Below are 18090 nucleotides of genomic sequence, written 5' to 3' on the forward strand. Positions count from 1 at the left end.
GCTCTCCATCAGATCCCGTTCTTTTCCTGCTCTGTCCTGTTTGCTATATCTGCTTCCCTTCTACTTTAAAGATTTCTTTTCTCTGTAGCAGAAGCTCAACAATGGCAGAGATTCAGCACCCACCTTGCACTTGGATAAAGTCTCCTTATGAAGTGAAGGGATAAAGCAGAGATCTAATAGACCTGTCAGCTCCTAATTTCCTATTGCCCAGCACCTTGCACGGTGGGAATGAACTGGTCATTTGGACAACTGACCACCTCTTTGTACCTTCCAATGCATCACTGTAATCCATCCCACAGTGGATTTCTTCCCACAGTAATGCAATTTCATCCCACAGAGGTCTGAAAACATTTTGTTAGAGAAGAGTGCAGGGAGTTGGAATGAGGAAAGTAATTTGGGGTAGAGAAAAAAAATACCTTCGGTAGATTAGTTGTGCTACAGTGAATTCTGACAACTATGACTTAAATTAAACATTAAGTCCTAACAGGCTGCTTCTGTGATTATACAAGTTAAGAAAAATACCAGAAAATATGTAAGGGAAGTGAGGCTGTTTTTCTGAAATCAAGGGAACTGAAGAGTGTGGGAAGGTGTGGGGGTAAGATAAACAGAGAGTTAAGATAGTCAAACAGAGGAAAAGGGCTGCTGCATGGCAGGAAGGGATTGAGCTGCTCTTTCCATTGCTTTGGCAATAGGACAAGCTGTAATGGGCTTAAACTGAGGCAAAGGCTATTTAATTTAGGCTTTGAGAAAGGAAGAGAAATGATCTCAAGCTAAGAAGAGTTAAATACAGACATCACCAGCATGGGGGTTTGGAAGAAAAATATGACCTTGTATGGCTGCTTTTTATGATTACTTGGAGGCCACCAGGTATAGAAAAATAAGCACTGGCAGCAGCTTCCTAGTAGTTACACTGTGGGTAAAAAGCAAAAAAGTGCCACAGCTGACTCCAGCAGGGCTCCTGCCTTTCTTTCACAGCAGTGTTCACTTCATGTATTTGCCTGTATACATTTGCCACTGGGCCTTTGGCTGAGGGAATAAAGCTTTAACATAAAACACCTGCTACTCATGTAGAAGTTTAAAAAGAGGCTTTTTTTCCCCCCCTTAATTTCCTTTCCTTAATTCTGCCTGATAGAAAAGGACAGCAGGTGCTGAGGAAGAAGATTTGACCGCAACCCACGATGATATTTTGTACCCTCTTCCAGACATTGTTAACTAGCCATAAACTACAATAAATGAAGTTTTGTCAGTCTGCCAAATAGATACATGCATTTCCATTACACTAGTGCAATTATTTAATCCAACCTCTGAATAATGCCTTCAACTCATCACATTCCTTTTCAGGAAGAAAGAAGCATAATGCACTGAAAGAAAACAAAACCAAACAAAAAACCCAAACCACCCCAAAATGGGGGAGATTAAAGCACCCACTTAAGGTGTTAAAGAAAATAGTTCTTCTCTCTCCACTCAAAAAAATGAAAACGAATTAGCATTGACATTTCCAGACTGTAAGTCACGCAAACTTAATTTCCCAGGTCCAGTTTAAAAATGAAATTGTAGGAGATTGTACTGTCCTTACAAACCTTCATAAGGTTACTGGTTCCACTACGTTAGCTATGAAGAAATTCTGAGAGATTTATATAGTTCTTCCTTATTTTTTTTTTTTTTTACTTGAAGTTTTGTCTAAGTCAAGTGATACCCACCCCTGCCTCCTGCAGCCAGCAGGGACAAGGGGACACCAGGAAGGTTCTGTTTGGTCTTATTACTTTTTCCCCTTCCTTGGAAGCTGAAGACAGAAATCTCTTAGTCTCCTTTGAAAATCATAGTGCTTGATACTATCAACCAAGAACCAATAAATACTGGCTTAGAAAATAACACACCCTGAGAAGTATGGATAGGAAGACTCTTTTTCAAATTTCACATGCTTGGATTTGGTGTAATTTCCACCCTCAATATTTAGTGCTTATATATCCATGTTTCAATCAGCCAAAGACTTTAGTATTATCAGGGGAGGGAGAACATGTGTGCACACATCTGTGCATGGGTACAGAGCTGCAGCGCTGTGACTGGGCAGGTTTTCTGACCAGAGCCAAGGCACATCTCCAGACATGACCTTCAGTCAGCACAGCAGAATTCATGAGTTATGTCAGGGATGAAGGTGATGACCACATTTCCTCTGACATTAACTTTTAGCCATAAGTGAAATCAATAAATCCCAGTTGTGGTCACCTCAGCTTTTATTACTACCCAGTGAGGTGTGTTGGCTTAGAGTTAACATGTAAACACCTGAACATTTGTTTTCCCATAATCAGCACTTTTTAATGTTCATTTAGCTAGAAGATAAAATAAAAACACAGGAGGAGGCATTTGTCTTGGACACAAAATCATACAAAAAGTCTTTTTTTATTAAATATACATTACTTACAGTTTAAGTCTTTCTTCTGTACAACAGTAACCATAGAAAACAAAAGAAGCTAAGGCTAAATTTTTTCAATCCCTTAACAGGGTATTAAGACATGTTACATTGTCTACAAAACTGTCTTAGACTGAGGCAACGTCCTGTGGAATTCTCTTTAGAAAACCAGATAGTGAATGGGGAATAATCTAAATCTCCATTTTGCTTTTTACTGTAACTGAGAGACTCTTGCATTACCCTTGGAAGGACCATTAAAAAGAAGTCTTTTTTTTTTTTTTGCTTTGCTAATAAAATGAACTGAGTTCTGAGAGATTTATTTAATACAATTTGAGTAGAACAAAGTAAAATGAATGATGAAGGGCTCATCTGTAGAAAGAACCAAGTTTTTAATATTACAAATAGTTAATCTCAGCTGCCATTTTGCTCCCTTTTTTTTTTTTTTGTGTGTGTGTTTGTTTTTAGGGTGCCTTTATCCATTAAAATCCCATAAAATCCTTCCAAAATTAGTGGGCTCCCAAGCTGGTTGGAGGGACACCACCCACAGTCCAACCTTCCCCATGCATGTATTTTCAGAAACTCCTGAAGGTGACTTAAGCCATATCATGGGCTATGTGGAGCTGAAGTTCATTGCCTTATCCCAAATTTTATCCATTGTTCTGCTAGAAGACAAGACAATTTCAGTGAATACAATGTCATTGACAGCAGTAAGGGATGATGAATATAAGGTCCTGATTTGGATTCATGTATGTCAGCCCTATTTTGCAGAAGATCCTCAATGCACAGGCAGTATGAGGCTAAATTCTCTGTGATGTGTCTACATTGACCAAAACAGGATTACATCCAGGTCTGAGGCTGGCTCTGTTTCTCTCACAAAGGGAATTTCAAAGCAGGTTGGGTATGACACTCTTAAGGTTCTTACTGTCATTTAGATATAATGGTCTATGTTACAGATTTCATTTGAAAAACTCACAGAGTAGAGATTTTTATGATTTGATGTCTGGATAAAGAAATTTGGTTTGCTCTCCTAAGCTCCTGAAACTTCAACTCCACTATGTTGTAAATGGGAAGTGAGGCTGTGACTGGCTGCATCTCAGCTTTACCTAAGAAACAATTGTTCTTCTTTCTTAACAACATGGATGCTGCATTGGCAGCAATGACAAAACACATCAGAAAAGGGTGTGCCTAAAGGATGCAAGAAAGAGCTGTAAAGGGCATGCAAAAGTGAGTAAATAATTCCCCATGCAGAATTCGTACCAAGTGGACTCTATTTAGGGCTCTGGGATTGAAATTTGTGAAGAGAGTTAGGACTAGCATATCAAAAAGTAAATGGTGTTGTAATGTGAACAGCAGTCAGTAATTTAGGAAAAAGATGCCACAAGCATCCTAAATGAGGGAGAGATGGGGAGTGGAAAGTCTCTAAGCAAGCAGCATTCTTTGGATCACCTGTTGTACCCAACATTTGAGCAAATGTTACAATTGTTTAAGGGAAACCATCCCCAGTTCTCTGTTGGGTTATGTGGGAGAGTTCCAGGGATCTAACTGGAGAGATTTGGATCAGTGTCAGCCAGAGCTTTGAAATCCTCTCCCATGTGTGAAGCATATCTCTGATACTTTACAGATCATCACATCAGACTAAGCAGCAATTCACTCCATGGCAAAACTCAACCACTAAAAAATACCTCAAAGCCTCACATCTACCTGATGGTTACCATGCATGGCTTCGAACAGTGCACGTTTTTGTAGAGCTTCTGCCTCCTTCACTGTCCCATCACAGTGGTAATTTGAAGAGTTAATGTCCTCTTTTCCCCTCAGAGGTCACCACCTCTAGGTCACTGCATCTCCACTATGGAGTGCAGTCTCCCTTCTGGCCAAACACCCAAGCTGACATTTTGGTTTCTCTGACTGCCAGGATAAAAATCATAATCTTAATTAGAATTGCAAAACAAACTCCTCTGACTCCTACCAGCAATTTGATAGCTTCACATGTTAAAGAAAAAGGAGGGATGAAGAAAACAGGGGTGAACTAGATATGGAGTGCCACGGTCAACATGAACTGTTGCCTTAATCCTTCCTTAGCTCGGCTTGTAGACTCAGCACATTACAAACAACAAACAACGAGCTTACAAATTACAAGAGTTCACCAGAAAGTGTGCTTTTTTTTCTCCCAAGTTTTGTTTTTGTCAGAGTACCTTAGTGCAAAAGATCACAAAAATAAGTACCAACACATTGAAATATCCAAACTCTCTAGATGCATGTCTCAAAATAAACAATCAAAGAAAAAAGCTACTCCAGACCCAAAAGAAGAGTGTGTTTAGAAGTTTCATGTACAAAAGTAGCAGGGAGGAAGGGCCACCCACACCTAAAGGGGACATGAAGAACTTTCCACTGGGAAAGAAAGTGCAGCAAAGTGCAGAACCCAAGAGAACAAATCATGCTTTGAAGCTGTGATAGAAATCTGAATAGAAAACACCCAAAACCTTCAAGGGAAGGATGCAACTCTAGTCAGCCAAGAGGCCTCCCACCAACCTCTAAAGACTCAGGGTAAGGCCCTTGGTTTGGCAGGGATGTAACTCTATCACTTGGCTTGTTTGATAAGTAGGCATTGAAAAACTGCATGAAAGCTTTGAAATAGCACTCACAAGGTCTCAGACTTTGCTCAAGCCTTTTACAAAGTGTTGCTTTCTGAAAAATAAAATACAAAAAAAAAACCTCCTTTGTGTCTGTGAAAAACTGGTAGTGCAGAAAAATATGTGAAACTAGTCTTGTTTGGGGTAGACTTTGTGTGGGTGAGAGCAACAGACAACAATGGCATGAGATGATGGACCACAAAGAGGTCAAGTTCTGCCTCCTCTGCAACCTTGTTAATTTGAGGTGGAGGATGCATGTCAACTGACTGGCTTACACTGATGAAAAGGAAGGTTGATTTTGTTCTGCAGATGGGATTTATTCTTCAGAGATTCATCTCATTGAGAGCTTAGGGGTTCTGGATGGGCACTTAAAATTTGAAAAGCCAACAAGTATCAGACATATCTACTTGGGGTCAACAGATGTAAGATGTGACAGACAGGGGATGTTGCATCCTTACTGGGGCTGCAGAGATACCCTGGTATCACCTCAAATGGCACCAGACATGTAGAAAGAAATCTGAGGGGGTTGAGTTAACTTTAGATTTGGAATTGTGTGTGGCTGGCTACATCTGTGCTATCTGCCAGAGCTCCCAAGTGAGGGAAAAAATGGATATTGGATCTAGAATAGACTGAAAGCAGAGTTATCCACTTCCAAGCCACACAGATTACTGATCAGATTGTCACCAGCTCAAAGCAGTACTTTGAAACTCGATTTTCATATATTTGGCTACAAGGAGATGTATGCATTCACTAGGCAGAGATGTCTAGTACAATTTTAGATGCAAGGTGTCCTTCCTTGACCCCAGCTGTCACCTCAATAAAAAAAAAAAGTCACTTGTAATACCTGTGCAGATGTGTCTACTGGATCTGCCAAAACCATTTTAAAATTCCGAATTATAGGCAAATTCTGCTAGAAGTAACTTATCTATTACCAGGAGACTAGCCTGTCTCTATAATCAGTGGAGAGAGAGAGGCATCTCTAGTGATTAATTTAATGTTACAGGATGTTTGAGACATTTTCCCTGTCCTCACCAACCACAGGGCTGGACAGGACTGGATGACAATTGTAAAACATGCAGTCAGTAAAACCAAATGCAAAATGAAACAAACCCAAAAGACTCAGATAAAAGCAATATCCAAGTGCTGATTAGGTCTTGGACTCAATCTTATCTTCAGCAAAATCAATAACTGACTTCATTAGGAAAAGATTCATAACCCCTCACCACAGTGAAACAATATGATATATTGATTGCTCCTTACCCAATATGAGAAATATGTGATCAGCTAAATGCTAATATAGTCAAAGTTTTCATTAATGAGGCTTTGGCTTACACTGTAAAAATTGACCAATTGATAAGTTAAGTCTAGCTAGGTCAGGTTAAAATAAAGCCAAGAGAAAGCCTCTTATGTTTGTAAACTGGCTATATTTTAACTTAAATATCAGGGGCATCTTATGACTGAACACAATCTGATAACAGCACAACTTTATATGTCTCATTTTTACAGTCAGATTTACCCAAGTTGGAATTCTGGCTTTTATTTGACTTGTTCACTGCAGACATAACCAAAGTGCTGAGCCATGGCAAGAACAAGAAAAAATAAAAACAGTGCACATGTTAAAAACTGACCCAAAACATTCACACTGTCTTCTTTCTAGTAAGTGAATAAGGACAGATGAAATACTAACTGCCAATTTCACAGGAAACTTACTTAGGATCAAAGTTCTATTTCCAAAAGAGAAATGGGACTCAATTTTCAAAGGTATTTAAGTGTCTTGTAGTATATTAGAACATTTCACAACAAGGCAGAAGCAGAAATTCAACTGAAATTAATTTGAGTTAAATGCTCATTTTGTTTAGTCACTTAAGCATTGATCCACATCCTCAAGAGACTAAATTCCTTGTAAAGCCTATCTTTCACCCAGGTGACAGCCTATGTCACACTGAAAGTTAGTTGGATTTAGCTGTCTGACATCCAGCCTTCCTTTGTTTTCTCTAGCCAGGCACCATGATTCACAGACAGTCCTGGGCATCCAGCTCAGACTGCATGACTAAATATCTTTATAAGCATGGCTATTATTGGCCAGGTCTTTTCTGGAAAACAAGAATTTGCACTGCCTAAACCCATATCTAAGATACTTTGTAATTTCACAGTCTAAAAATCCCTCCCTAGCAATAATAATTTTCAGAGGTTACATATCATATCACCAAGAGAAACAAAAAGAGACTTAGTATACTTCTACCAATCCCTTACTTTTATTATAAAACTCATCTTGGGGAAGGAAGAAAATCCAAACAATGCCTCCAAACAACTCTTTGATACTCTCAGGTTTTACAGTGAAATGAAACCTGAAATTTTATGTATTAAAAATATTATCCCCTGGGTTTACTGAAAAATATTATCTAGAATGATAGCTAAAAGAAAAAGGAGAAACACCCCATTTATTGAGAAACAAAACCAGCAGAAATGGTTTCAAATAATTGGGAAAGATGTTCTAATTTGAACTAGGGAAAATGAAAGCCATTTTAGCACTAGTAGATTTTTTCAAAATTTTATTTCTTCTCTTTTATTAAAAAAAAATATTAATTGCCTTTAACTGATACTGAAGGAAATCTGATTATGCTCTCACTAAAGAAAGCATTAGAACAAAACAAAAAACAAAAAGAAGTTAGTATTAGGATAATTCATTTAGTATATTTTAGCTATCTTTTAATAAGCATAATTTTGACATCCTGATTTAGAAATCCATACAAATGTGTTCATTTGTTCAGCCCTGCAGCATAAAAATCTTCCCATCTCAGTACATCCATAGGTATAGATGCACATGTCTCTCTGTACTCACATATGCATTCATGTGAAGCTCCTTCTTTTTACAGATGCATCCCAACATAGCTACATTTTCAGACTTTTACCTTCCTATTCCATTCTTCATATAGCCAATTAAGCACATTAGGAATTCAGAGATGTCTCATACAGAGGCCATTTCAAAGATTATTCAAACACGGGCAGAGGGGCCCATGAACCCTCTTATTGCTCCCCTTCTACCATGCCAAACAAAGCAGCTTTATCTGGAGGAAGGAAAGAGAAAAGATAATTGCTTTGCCAGGATTTTACCACAAAAGACAAAGCAATGTAAAGAGAGCCCAGCTCCTGAGTCCATCATTCCAACACTCACCACACAGAAACACTGCCAAGTAATGGTGTCACCCAAACAGCCAGGATGTGGCAAAGGGGCTGTCATTGACCATGGCTGAGGAAGAATGGCACCAACCTAGTCTCAATATAAATGACTTCATAAAATTGCTCAGTGAAGAATTCTGGTTCTAGGGCTGGCCTTATTCCTCTTCATGTAAGAAAGATGTCATTCCAAGCCTGCCTTCTCTTCACTGAAAGCTCCAAAAGAAGTGGTAAAGAATCACTGCATCCAGCCTTCTGTTGATTTATTCCTTGTCTGCTCTCTCCTCCCATGAAAAAACCTCAAACAAATAAACATCTACATACCTTTGCAGTGCCTAGAAAAATAGCACCTGTTGCATGTGTAAACTCATCTCTAGTTTGCTGTGGGTTATTAACTCATATGAGGATTCTTTAATTTTAATCTATATAAAAAGGACCACTAACCATGCAGCACAAGTAAAATGGGTAGAATTTGAGTCTTCAGTAGTGTTCCCTATCAGGGAAGGGCAGAAGACTTTAGAAAATAGGAGAGAAGATTAATTTGAAGTAGAGTATTTGGGATCTTTGTTTCCCTAATGTTCTTCCTTGTAAAGAGGGTTGATCAAATATTCATCTCTTTATATATGACATCAGACCTCTCTGTATTTAGCTTTGGAGAAGTTATTCCAATTTCTACAAACAGGAAATACCAATCAATCTTTCATGCAGTTTTGGGAGTTTTTTTTAGTAGCAGGATTTTTTTTTCTTTCTTTAAAAGAGCTGGCAGAAGGTGTGAGTCATGTTTAAGATTGAACTATTTTGGTTTTTTTATCATCTATGTACTACTTCTTTTCCACAGCGGCAACAGCGTTTAACCTCAGTGTGTGATAATCCTCCATGTGGCATGAACAGGCATATGCTGCATTTCTAAAAGTTCAGACAAATATAGAGCACCTAGTCCTAGCAGCTTCCTAAACCCCCTGGAGATTCAAGCTACTATTTTCCATGCTTCAGCTAGGGTTATACTAGAGTATGTTGGGTCTACATAGCCAGCCTTATGAAATGGAGGTGAAAGAGGTGCATGGGAATGACATTCATTGTTATTACATATATTGTTGGAAAAGTACTGAGAGGCCTAAAAGTTACAGTAAAAGGACAGGAGGTTGGGGGAAGGAGCTTAATGAGGACAGTTTTATTTTCCTTTATGTCATACCAGCTTTTCAACTGGTACAAATTAATTTAACAGCATTTAAATCAATAGACAATATATCCATTAATAACATTTGAGAATTTGGCTGGTTCTTTATGACTTTTGTAAATGAGCCCATGAAATAAATCAGGTGTTTTGGTCTCATTCTTTCCCTCTATCCTGTCCCAGTATCTGCAGAGCTATGTGTTCAACTACTTTACCTGTACTTTACATAGTCCAGCTCTAGTGTAAAAGAAATGACTTAAATTGCTCCAGAGAAAAAAAAAAAAAACAGACAAATAAATGTACAGACTGCAAAACATCCAAGAACTGACAGCAGAAACCAGGTGTGCATGTGGATCTTATTTTGTGTAGGATGGGATAACAGGTTCTCTCGAGCTGCAGAAGTAAATGTGATTGCCAGGTTCTTGTGCAGAGAATGAGGCACTGTGATTGTTCTCAGTGTTTCCTGTGCAGGGCGGTCTTTTCCAAATGAAAAAGAAGCTAGCAAAAAATGAGTGTTTAAAAAAAAATTCAAAAAGAAAAAAGGAGGGGAGAAAGGAATAAAGAACAGAAGGTTCGGGGAGTAAGAAGAAATTGCATTGTCCATCAGATAAAATATTCCCGTTTGCACTCGCTCACTGTGTTTTGCAAGTCAATGTCAACTTTAAGGGAGCTCTCAAGGTTTTCTGGGTATTCCTTCTCCTTTTTCTGGCTACTTCGATGTGCTTGTTTGTGTTGATAGAGGAATCTGCTCATGATGGCAATGATGCAAAAGATGATGAATATCACAACTGCTATTACACCTGTAAAGGGGTAAAAAAAGGAAGGATAAAAAGAGTAAAATCAAAAAAAAAGCTCAATTACCTCAAAAATGCATCAGCAATGCTCAGTAGCTAGTTGGTATGCTAGATCAGTTATCTCAGTCCATACACAACCACATGCCTCTGTCACACCCTCCCCGGTAGTTTTTATTTCTATTTTGTCACCTTAAGAACACTTATAACAGCAAGTATTGATGTAATTGACCTAATTTCTGTCAAATTCTGCTTTCACTGAAGTAAAGTTGGTTCAGTGTGTTCACTTTAAAAAAAGCTAGATCTGTATGTTCATACAAATTCCTGCTCTGTTGTATTTCCTTCTGTGTTATCTCTGGGAACCTTGCATGAGCCTTGTACACTTTGGTTTATAGCTTCTAGACATTATCAAAGGCAGCTCACTACAGGGTATCCTATGAAATAAACAGAGAGAAATTGTCTTCTAGGACCTTAAAGGAAAATGAAAACCACATATGAAATTATGAGGACAATGCCCTTCAGTATATAAATACTTCCATATGATTGAGTTCCACTACATCACCAGATTACAAAGAGAGAGCTCAGGAAATATGAGATATGTGAATACTCTACAGAGTATTCACCAGGGTGGTGTGTAAAACCATTAATAGTTAGTTGGGTCTTAGAACAGACTCACACAGAATTAGAGAACAGCTGGAACCTCTGGAGATTATCTTGTCCAGATTGTCTGCTCAAGCAGGCAGGCAGGCAGAGTTTAGTTATATCTTAGAACACTCAGGTTCCTGATGATCCAAGTGTGACCACAATAATCCACAATGCAGTTGCCTACCTAGATAGCTTGACACATATATATGCTAAAAAATGGAGCAGATACTAGACCTGCATCACAGTACAAAAAGTCCCTTGGACTAGATTTCATAGTGCCCATTTAAAGTCTCCTAGATGTTTGCCTTGACAGAATTATTTTTCTACTGTAGTATTTAAAAATGAAGTTACCTCCAATCACAGCTGAATCGCTCCTGACTGCATTGGTGAGAGGTTCTCTTTCATCTGTCTTCCCAAAAGGATCTGCAGTTGGTTAAACAAAAGAGAACTTACTTCCTGCATCAACTGTTTATTTTCTCTGTGGCTTAGACAGAAGTGTCCTCTTACTTTCATGAATTCTAATCTGTTTTCAAAGATGTGATTTGGGGGATTGGAGAACTGAAACAGAAGGGTCTGAAAAATAAAGTGAGTTTGCAGAACAATTTTCTTCTACACCTTCAGGAGCAAATTCTATTAAGAGTATATTTAAAAGGAAACAGAAAGGCTCATATGAACACCTGAACGTGTTGTTTCAGTTCATCAGAAGAATCAGAGAGACATTTCAACTAAACACCCTACTGGGAGCTTCTCTCAGTCAGAGATGTATTATTATCTTTTTTGTTGTTACCTAAGAAACAATATCAGAAAGAAGCCAAAGGAAAGGGATGCTTGGTAGATTTAGACCTGACCTATGTTTGTAGATGAGCTATACAAGTAGAATTCAATCCCACGAAGAGAAGCAGTGTCTTCTTGGGACAGCTTCTTGGATGTTTTTATCTCCATTGCAGAAATGCAGTGGTCAAATGGGATCCAAAACCAAGAGGGATCAGAAAATAAAGGCTCCTTGATGTTTGAGCTCTCTTGTACTCTGTCTCTAAATGACTATCGTAGAAACACTGAATCAAATAGCTGGCATGCTGGTCAAAATCAGGTCCAAGTCTGAGAAGTGAAGGCCTTCCAGACATCAGTGTTACAGTTACAGCAGTGGACCTTTTACTCCAGCATGTTTCAGAAAATGACATGTTTTCTACTGCTAGCTGAATCCAGCTTTTTTGCACCTTCACATTTTTCTTTTCTCTTCAGCTTACCCTCTCCTTTGAAGGGATTCATATTTGTGTGTCTCTCCTTTGCAAGCCTCCAGGCTATCATACAGAGAATGCATGCAGGGAGGGAGTCAGGGATCACTGTCTCTGCTATTATGTAATGCTCTGCCAAACTGTTCTTTCTGATGCAAGAGGTGCAAGTCCTGAGAAATCTGGTGTTGCAAGTTTTATTGTAATTGAACATCCTTGCCTTAGTAACTGAATCAGCCCCATTTTGCCATGCCAATGCTGAAATTGTTTTTAATTGAAAAAAGCAACAGTTTCATATTTGTGCATCATGACACCCTGAATTGTACTGATGGTGGCTTTGGACTGTTCAGGTTCTTAAAGGGGACACTTTTGAACCCTCAGCTTGAGACTTAGAGCCCCCTTGCTTGGTTATTGTGTGCACAAAGTGACATTCCCAAGAAACAAATAGTCATAGCGATGCTTCATCTCATCTACTATGTTTGTGGTACTGGAATGGGAATACAAATGGATTTTTACATACAAATATAGAATGCATCATAGAAAAGGTTAGGTTGGAAAAGAAATCTGGGGGTTATATAGCCTAATCTCAGGCCTCAGAGCATAAGCCCAAAACAGGGCCAAATTCAAAATTAGATCACAGTTGGTAATAATTTTGTGCATCATAAGTAGATTAATCTCACTTTATTTTTCAGTACGTAAGAGTTAGTTATATAATCAAAACTAGTAATTTAGGGATTTTTTTATTTAGTCAGAGAAGAGAAGAAGCTACAATTATTTTACACCCTAAGATGGCTGTCCAAGATTGACAGTGTGACTCACCTATTTCTTTACACAAACTAGAAGAGGAGAGCACTCATTATTTCAGATTCAAGATGAGTTAACTTTCTGGATAATGGAAGTTTGGTGAGATATTTTTTACCCCAGCTGAAGCCAGTGAATTGAGTGACAATTAAAAATTTACATCTGTTCTACAACCGTCCTCCTGTACTAGAGAAAAAAATTGCAGCTGGTATTCAGTGCATGGTGCTAGTCAAAAAGAGTAATGAAAAACTATTGACTATATATGAAAAAGCATGAAATTAAATTCCTACCTTAAAAATTCTATACAGCATTGTTTGTGCCTAGAAGATTATTTAAGATTTTACACCTTATGCAACCAGCATTCCACTGTTTTATGGCTATTGTTACCAGTATTTAAGCACTGAGACGAAACCAGAACAAATGCTGAAGATCAGTTTTAGGATTAAGGCGAACAGACATAAGCCCCAAGAATTATATTTTGCCTGAGAAATAAAATCAGGATACAAGAAGAGGAGGGTTTGGTACAGTGCAGCAGATGGCTGTAATAGCAGAGCCATGTCCAGTGGGAACACAATAAACTCTGAAGCCAAGGAAAAGCAGTACTGGATCTCATATGGGACCTTAACAGAACATCCTCCTCCTTTTAGACAAAACTGATGGCATTACACCTTGATTCACTGAGGCTGGAAACCCTGCTGAGGTCAAAAGGCCCCCCTAGAAATCATTTAGTCCAAACCCCTACTCAAATCCGAGTCTATTATAGCAAGTTCTTCAGAGGTGCATCCATTTGGGTTTTGAATATATACGAGGATTAAGACTTTACAACCTCTCTGGGCCTCATGCCACTCTTCTCACCAGGTCTGTATCCCATGGGATTCTTCCAAGCAGGTCCATGAGAAGGTCAAAGGTTGCAGTAATGCATTTCTGCCTTTTTCCCTTCCTCTGAGGATCCTCAGCTTCACCATCTCATAGCTGCTCCAGCCAAGGCTGTCCTGGCACATCCCTAGCCAGTCAGAGCTTGTTTGGAAATACCAGGTCCAGCACCACTGGCACAGTGAGACAGGGACTTCACCGTTTAAAATGCCTTTCAGAAGCAATTTTTTTCTGTGCAGTTTCTGACTTATTTGACATTTTTTACTTTAAATGCTTGAAGACCTGCTTACAGCTGAAGAGAACAGGCAGCTCAAGACTCCCCCATTCAGGCAGCTGAATCTACTCTGTAATTTTTAAGGTATTTTAATATTAAGGAAAAAATAGCATAGGAAAAGTCCATTTTCTCTATACTATCAATACAGAGCTCAGAATAACAAAATCTTTACATGTGCCTCAGTGAGGAAGAAGGTGATCTGCAGATCTTTGTTAAATATCAAAACCACAGTAAGTCACCTCTCATTCTGTGTTTCCTAATCAGAAAAGGAGTGTTCAGACAACTGTGTGAATGAATTTTATGCCATATCTCTCTGTGAGGAAACTTTTTTGAACACAAATATTCCTTTCTGAAGGAAATAGCTTCAATTGTTTTCAAGTTACAAATATAGAAAGCTTTTTTCACACATTTAAAGAGTTTTCCTAGTGGGCTTTTTTGTTGTATCTGTACATTAGAATATCGACACAGACATGTACAGCCTCCTTTGAAGTCCTATTTTTCTTCTCAGACACTCAATAATGAGAAACTGGGAAGTGATGAATTGAGATATGGGCACTAAATTTGAAACTTAATCCTTGACTCTGTTTTCTCTTTATTTCTTCAATTGTGTGCTTTCCATGTATAAATGTAATGCTCAAGTACGTCTATAGAAATTGTAATTTGCTACAAATTGGAATTTTTTTTTAACAAGAATCAACCGCCCAGTGCTCTTACTTTAGCATATAAAGACATGAAGTCTTCAGAACTCACTTGTTCTAAAGATATTATTCAGGCTTTAATCAAATCCAGTCAGACTGGAATGTCAGATAATTCATCATATTGAGAGGAAATCATATTTTAGAGCACAGAGTGGCAAAGACAGGCATGAGTTTTTATAATAATTCTGCATTTCTGGTGCAACAGTGCTTAACCTTGACAATAGAGTGCGACTGATTGTATGCTTTAAATATTTCAGTTCAAATGCTACCCTCTGCTCTGTGTTCTGTCCTGAAGTTCTGAGCCTCAGGTTTTGCTGCTTTATAAACTATTCAGAAAAATTAGATCATCGAGGTGACAGATCACAGGGCAAAGAGTTCATATTTTCAGTATCATTGCCCATTCAGGACTCACAAGACACATTTCTCTGTGCGTCAGAGCAGATACCTCAGACAACTGCAGGCAGTGAGGGGAAGTGGGGGGCTGGGGAGAAGCAGCCTCTCTCCAGAGTAATCAGCAGCCTTTTTCCCTATGCAGAATGCTAATAGCATCATTTGTTTTCTGCTGAATATCTTAGGCAGAAGCTGCAGGAAATGTGGATTTGATGCAAGTACAAATGCCAAAGGAATTGTATTATGATCTAAACCAGAGTTTTATTAGTTATCAGAAAGGAGAAAGTAGCTTTATAGGTCAAGGGGCAAAAAACAACCCTTAATTTGTTCCCTTTTCTGGTCATTAAGAATTCTGCCTCAGCCACTGGTGACTAAAGCAGCAACTTGATTGTCCCTGTTCATGGTGACAACACTTCCAGCTGCTCTCAGTTCCCTTCTCTGCATACAAATTCACATATGCAAAATACTTCAGATTCCCAGAGGACAGCTTCAGGATTGCAAAAGATACACAAACTATTGGGATCATCTTGCTGGTACTGCTCAAGTAGTGCTCCCTCTCTTTAGTCTAAGAGAATGAAATACAAGCATTCAGTGGAAGTCACACACGTGCCAAGGGGCTTGTACAAGAATTTTTGCTCATTTCTCTTAGGGTGGGAACAAGTTTGACTTGTTTTTTCTATTACTTCTATTGCTTCATCATCACCAGGTTACAGAGTCTGTGTAACATTTGTTCTCCGTTGAGATCTGCAGCACTGGAGCTATCTGGAGTGGACAGGAATGACAAATCAGGTGCATAACCAAACTTGCAATGCTGTTTCCACTACAGCTTTGGGATTTTTTTGTTTGTTCTAGGCATGTTCTAGGCAATCCAGGAACAATGCCTGAAAACATCGTTACAGAACAATGACTTTTAAAAGGGCCTTGACTATTCCTGATGCCCATCCTCAACACTCCTAATTCTGAGAGAAAAGGCAACTTCCCAGTTCCACTATTCATACTGTCACAATTGCATTATAGCAAGAAGAAAGGAAACCTCACTCTACAGCATCCTTTAAACTCCCCAGTCCCCTCCCAGGAGGACATACCTGATGAGGAATATATTGTGGTCGCTGTGTTCACGTCAGCTTCCATGATGGATGCACAGTTGGATTCAGTCAAGGAACCTTTGATGGTCACGGGAGCAACGCTGGGATGGCGTAAGGCAGCTTTCAGGGGAGCAATGTGGTTGTACTGGACAGAGGACAGGCAGCCAGTGAAACCATAGGCATTGGCCTTTGAGACTTCAGGGTCCAGTGACAAACTGTCTGCAGTACAACAGAAAAACACTCTGGCAATTGTTTTAGGAAGGCATTAAGAAAATAGATCCTATTTTGCATTACCCATCCCTTTTCCTTCTGTTATCCAATTTCAAGTGTTCAGATTCTTTTTCGGCAGCCTAAAAGTTCTCCCTGGCCTGACCCACAAGGTTCCCAATCCTCGTCCTTCCTCTATAATGCCACTTACCTTGAATTAAGTTGTCTCGCCCATAAAAGCCTGCACTGCTCTTTTTTCCTCATCCATTTTCTCTTCTGTCTGGACAACTTCTAGCACATCATATGTACTAATCGTGACAATAACAACAGTAACAATAATAATACTAATAATACTAGTAATAGGAATTAAAATAGCAACACTAAATAGCATAGGATTTGGGGACTGATACTCTTATTTCAGTTTGGTTTTTTTGTATCTGTTAACAGTTACACAGATGTGGACCTTTCCACTCTTTGGATGAAAGACCCTACTCTCTATTTTCTGCCATATAAGGCTTCATGTGGCCTATCAGTGAATGGCTTGCTACCTCAGCTTCCCATCCTACTTCAAGAGTTTATTATCCAAATTTTCTGAAGCACCCATTCATGTTACTACTTTTTTACTATCAGAATTCCTAGGAATCTTCCTACTTATGAGTCAGGCTCTCACTCTACTAGCCCCATTTCACTAATAAAATGAAGAATAAAACTATACGTCATCTTATCTACATTGAAATCAAAACAAATATCTCTGTGTTATTTTCCAGTCTGAAAATGAGATAGCACAAAAAACTTGTTGGTATGTATTAAGTTAAATTTCACAAAGAAAAAATAAATCATAGACAAGGTTTTTTATTTAATCATAGAATGGCTGGGTTTGGAAGAGACCTTAAAGATGATCTCGTTCTAGCCCCCTGCCATGGGCAGGGACACCTCCCACTACACCTGGTTGCTCAGAGCCCCATCCAAGCTGGCCTTGAGCATTTCCAGGGATGAGAATCTGTAACTTCTCTGGGCAGCCTGTTCCAATGCCTCACCATTTTCACAGTAAAAAATTTAGTTCCAAAAATTTTAATATCAAAGATTGTTTGGGAAAATCAGAGAAGGACAATGAAGCCATCTTCTATTTTCTCCAAACTCACATTTATTTACTTTCCAGAAATTGAAATTCATGCTGCTCAGAGGTCTCAAACATGATGCACTTTATATCTGGGTCAATCAAACAAGAAAAAAGCTTACAAATGCACACAGATACAGTAACAAAACTTATTCAAAGTTTTAAAAAATACCTGCTAAAAAACTCCAAAACAACCTTCTAGCACTGAAAGTTTTGGGAGTACTTCCAACAACATTGGAAAATAAGGATTCCTAGCTTTTCAAGTTTGTTCTCAAATCTTGAAAGAATAAAATGCTAAATTTTAAAATAAGGTCCATTTTTTTCAAATACAATGATTTTACAAATGGTTGAAATTTAAGCAAAAAAAATTAGACCTTCTCGTAAAGCTGACATTGCTATTTTAATTACATAAACTTCTTTTTTTGTCTAAGAAAATACACCGAAATCTCAAAGCCAGCCCAAATCACACATTATTTTTGTGCTCAAGATCTGTGACTGTTACGCCATGCAACCAGAGGGAATTAGCTGAGAAAGATTTCTAATTATGTTTGAATGTCTTCATGGAAGTATAACATGAAAGAGTTTG

General features: G+C 38.6%; 1 protein-coding gene across 1 annotated transcript in view; it reads right to left on the reverse strand.

Annotated features, from left to right (window-relative positions):
• Positions 1-6566: 6566 nt before the first annotated feature.
• Positions 6567-18090, reverse strand: part of CNTNAP5 (contactin associated protein family member 5) — a 277200-nt gene continuing 265676 nt past the window's right edge. The window contains exons 22-24 of the mRNA XM_085066882.1: positions 16181-16399; positions 11179-11250; positions 6567-10191 (exon numbers count right to left, since the gene is read on the reverse strand). Coding sequence (XP_084923008.1) covers positions 9995-10191; positions 11179-11250; positions 16181-16399 — 488 coding nt within the window. The 3' untranslated portion in view covers positions 6567-9994. The remainder of the gene's footprint in view (positions 10192-11178; positions 11251-16180; positions 16400-18090) is intronic.

The sequence above is a fragment of the Lichenostomus cassidix genome, chromosome 7 (assembly GCF_008360975.1).
Source record: "Lichenostomus cassidix isolate B80296 chromosome 7, HeHo_3.0, whole genome shotgun sequence".
In the NCBI taxonomy this organism is placed as follows: domain Eukaryota; kingdom Metazoa; phylum Chordata; class Aves; order Passeriformes; family Meliphagidae; genus Lichenostomus; species Lichenostomus cassidix.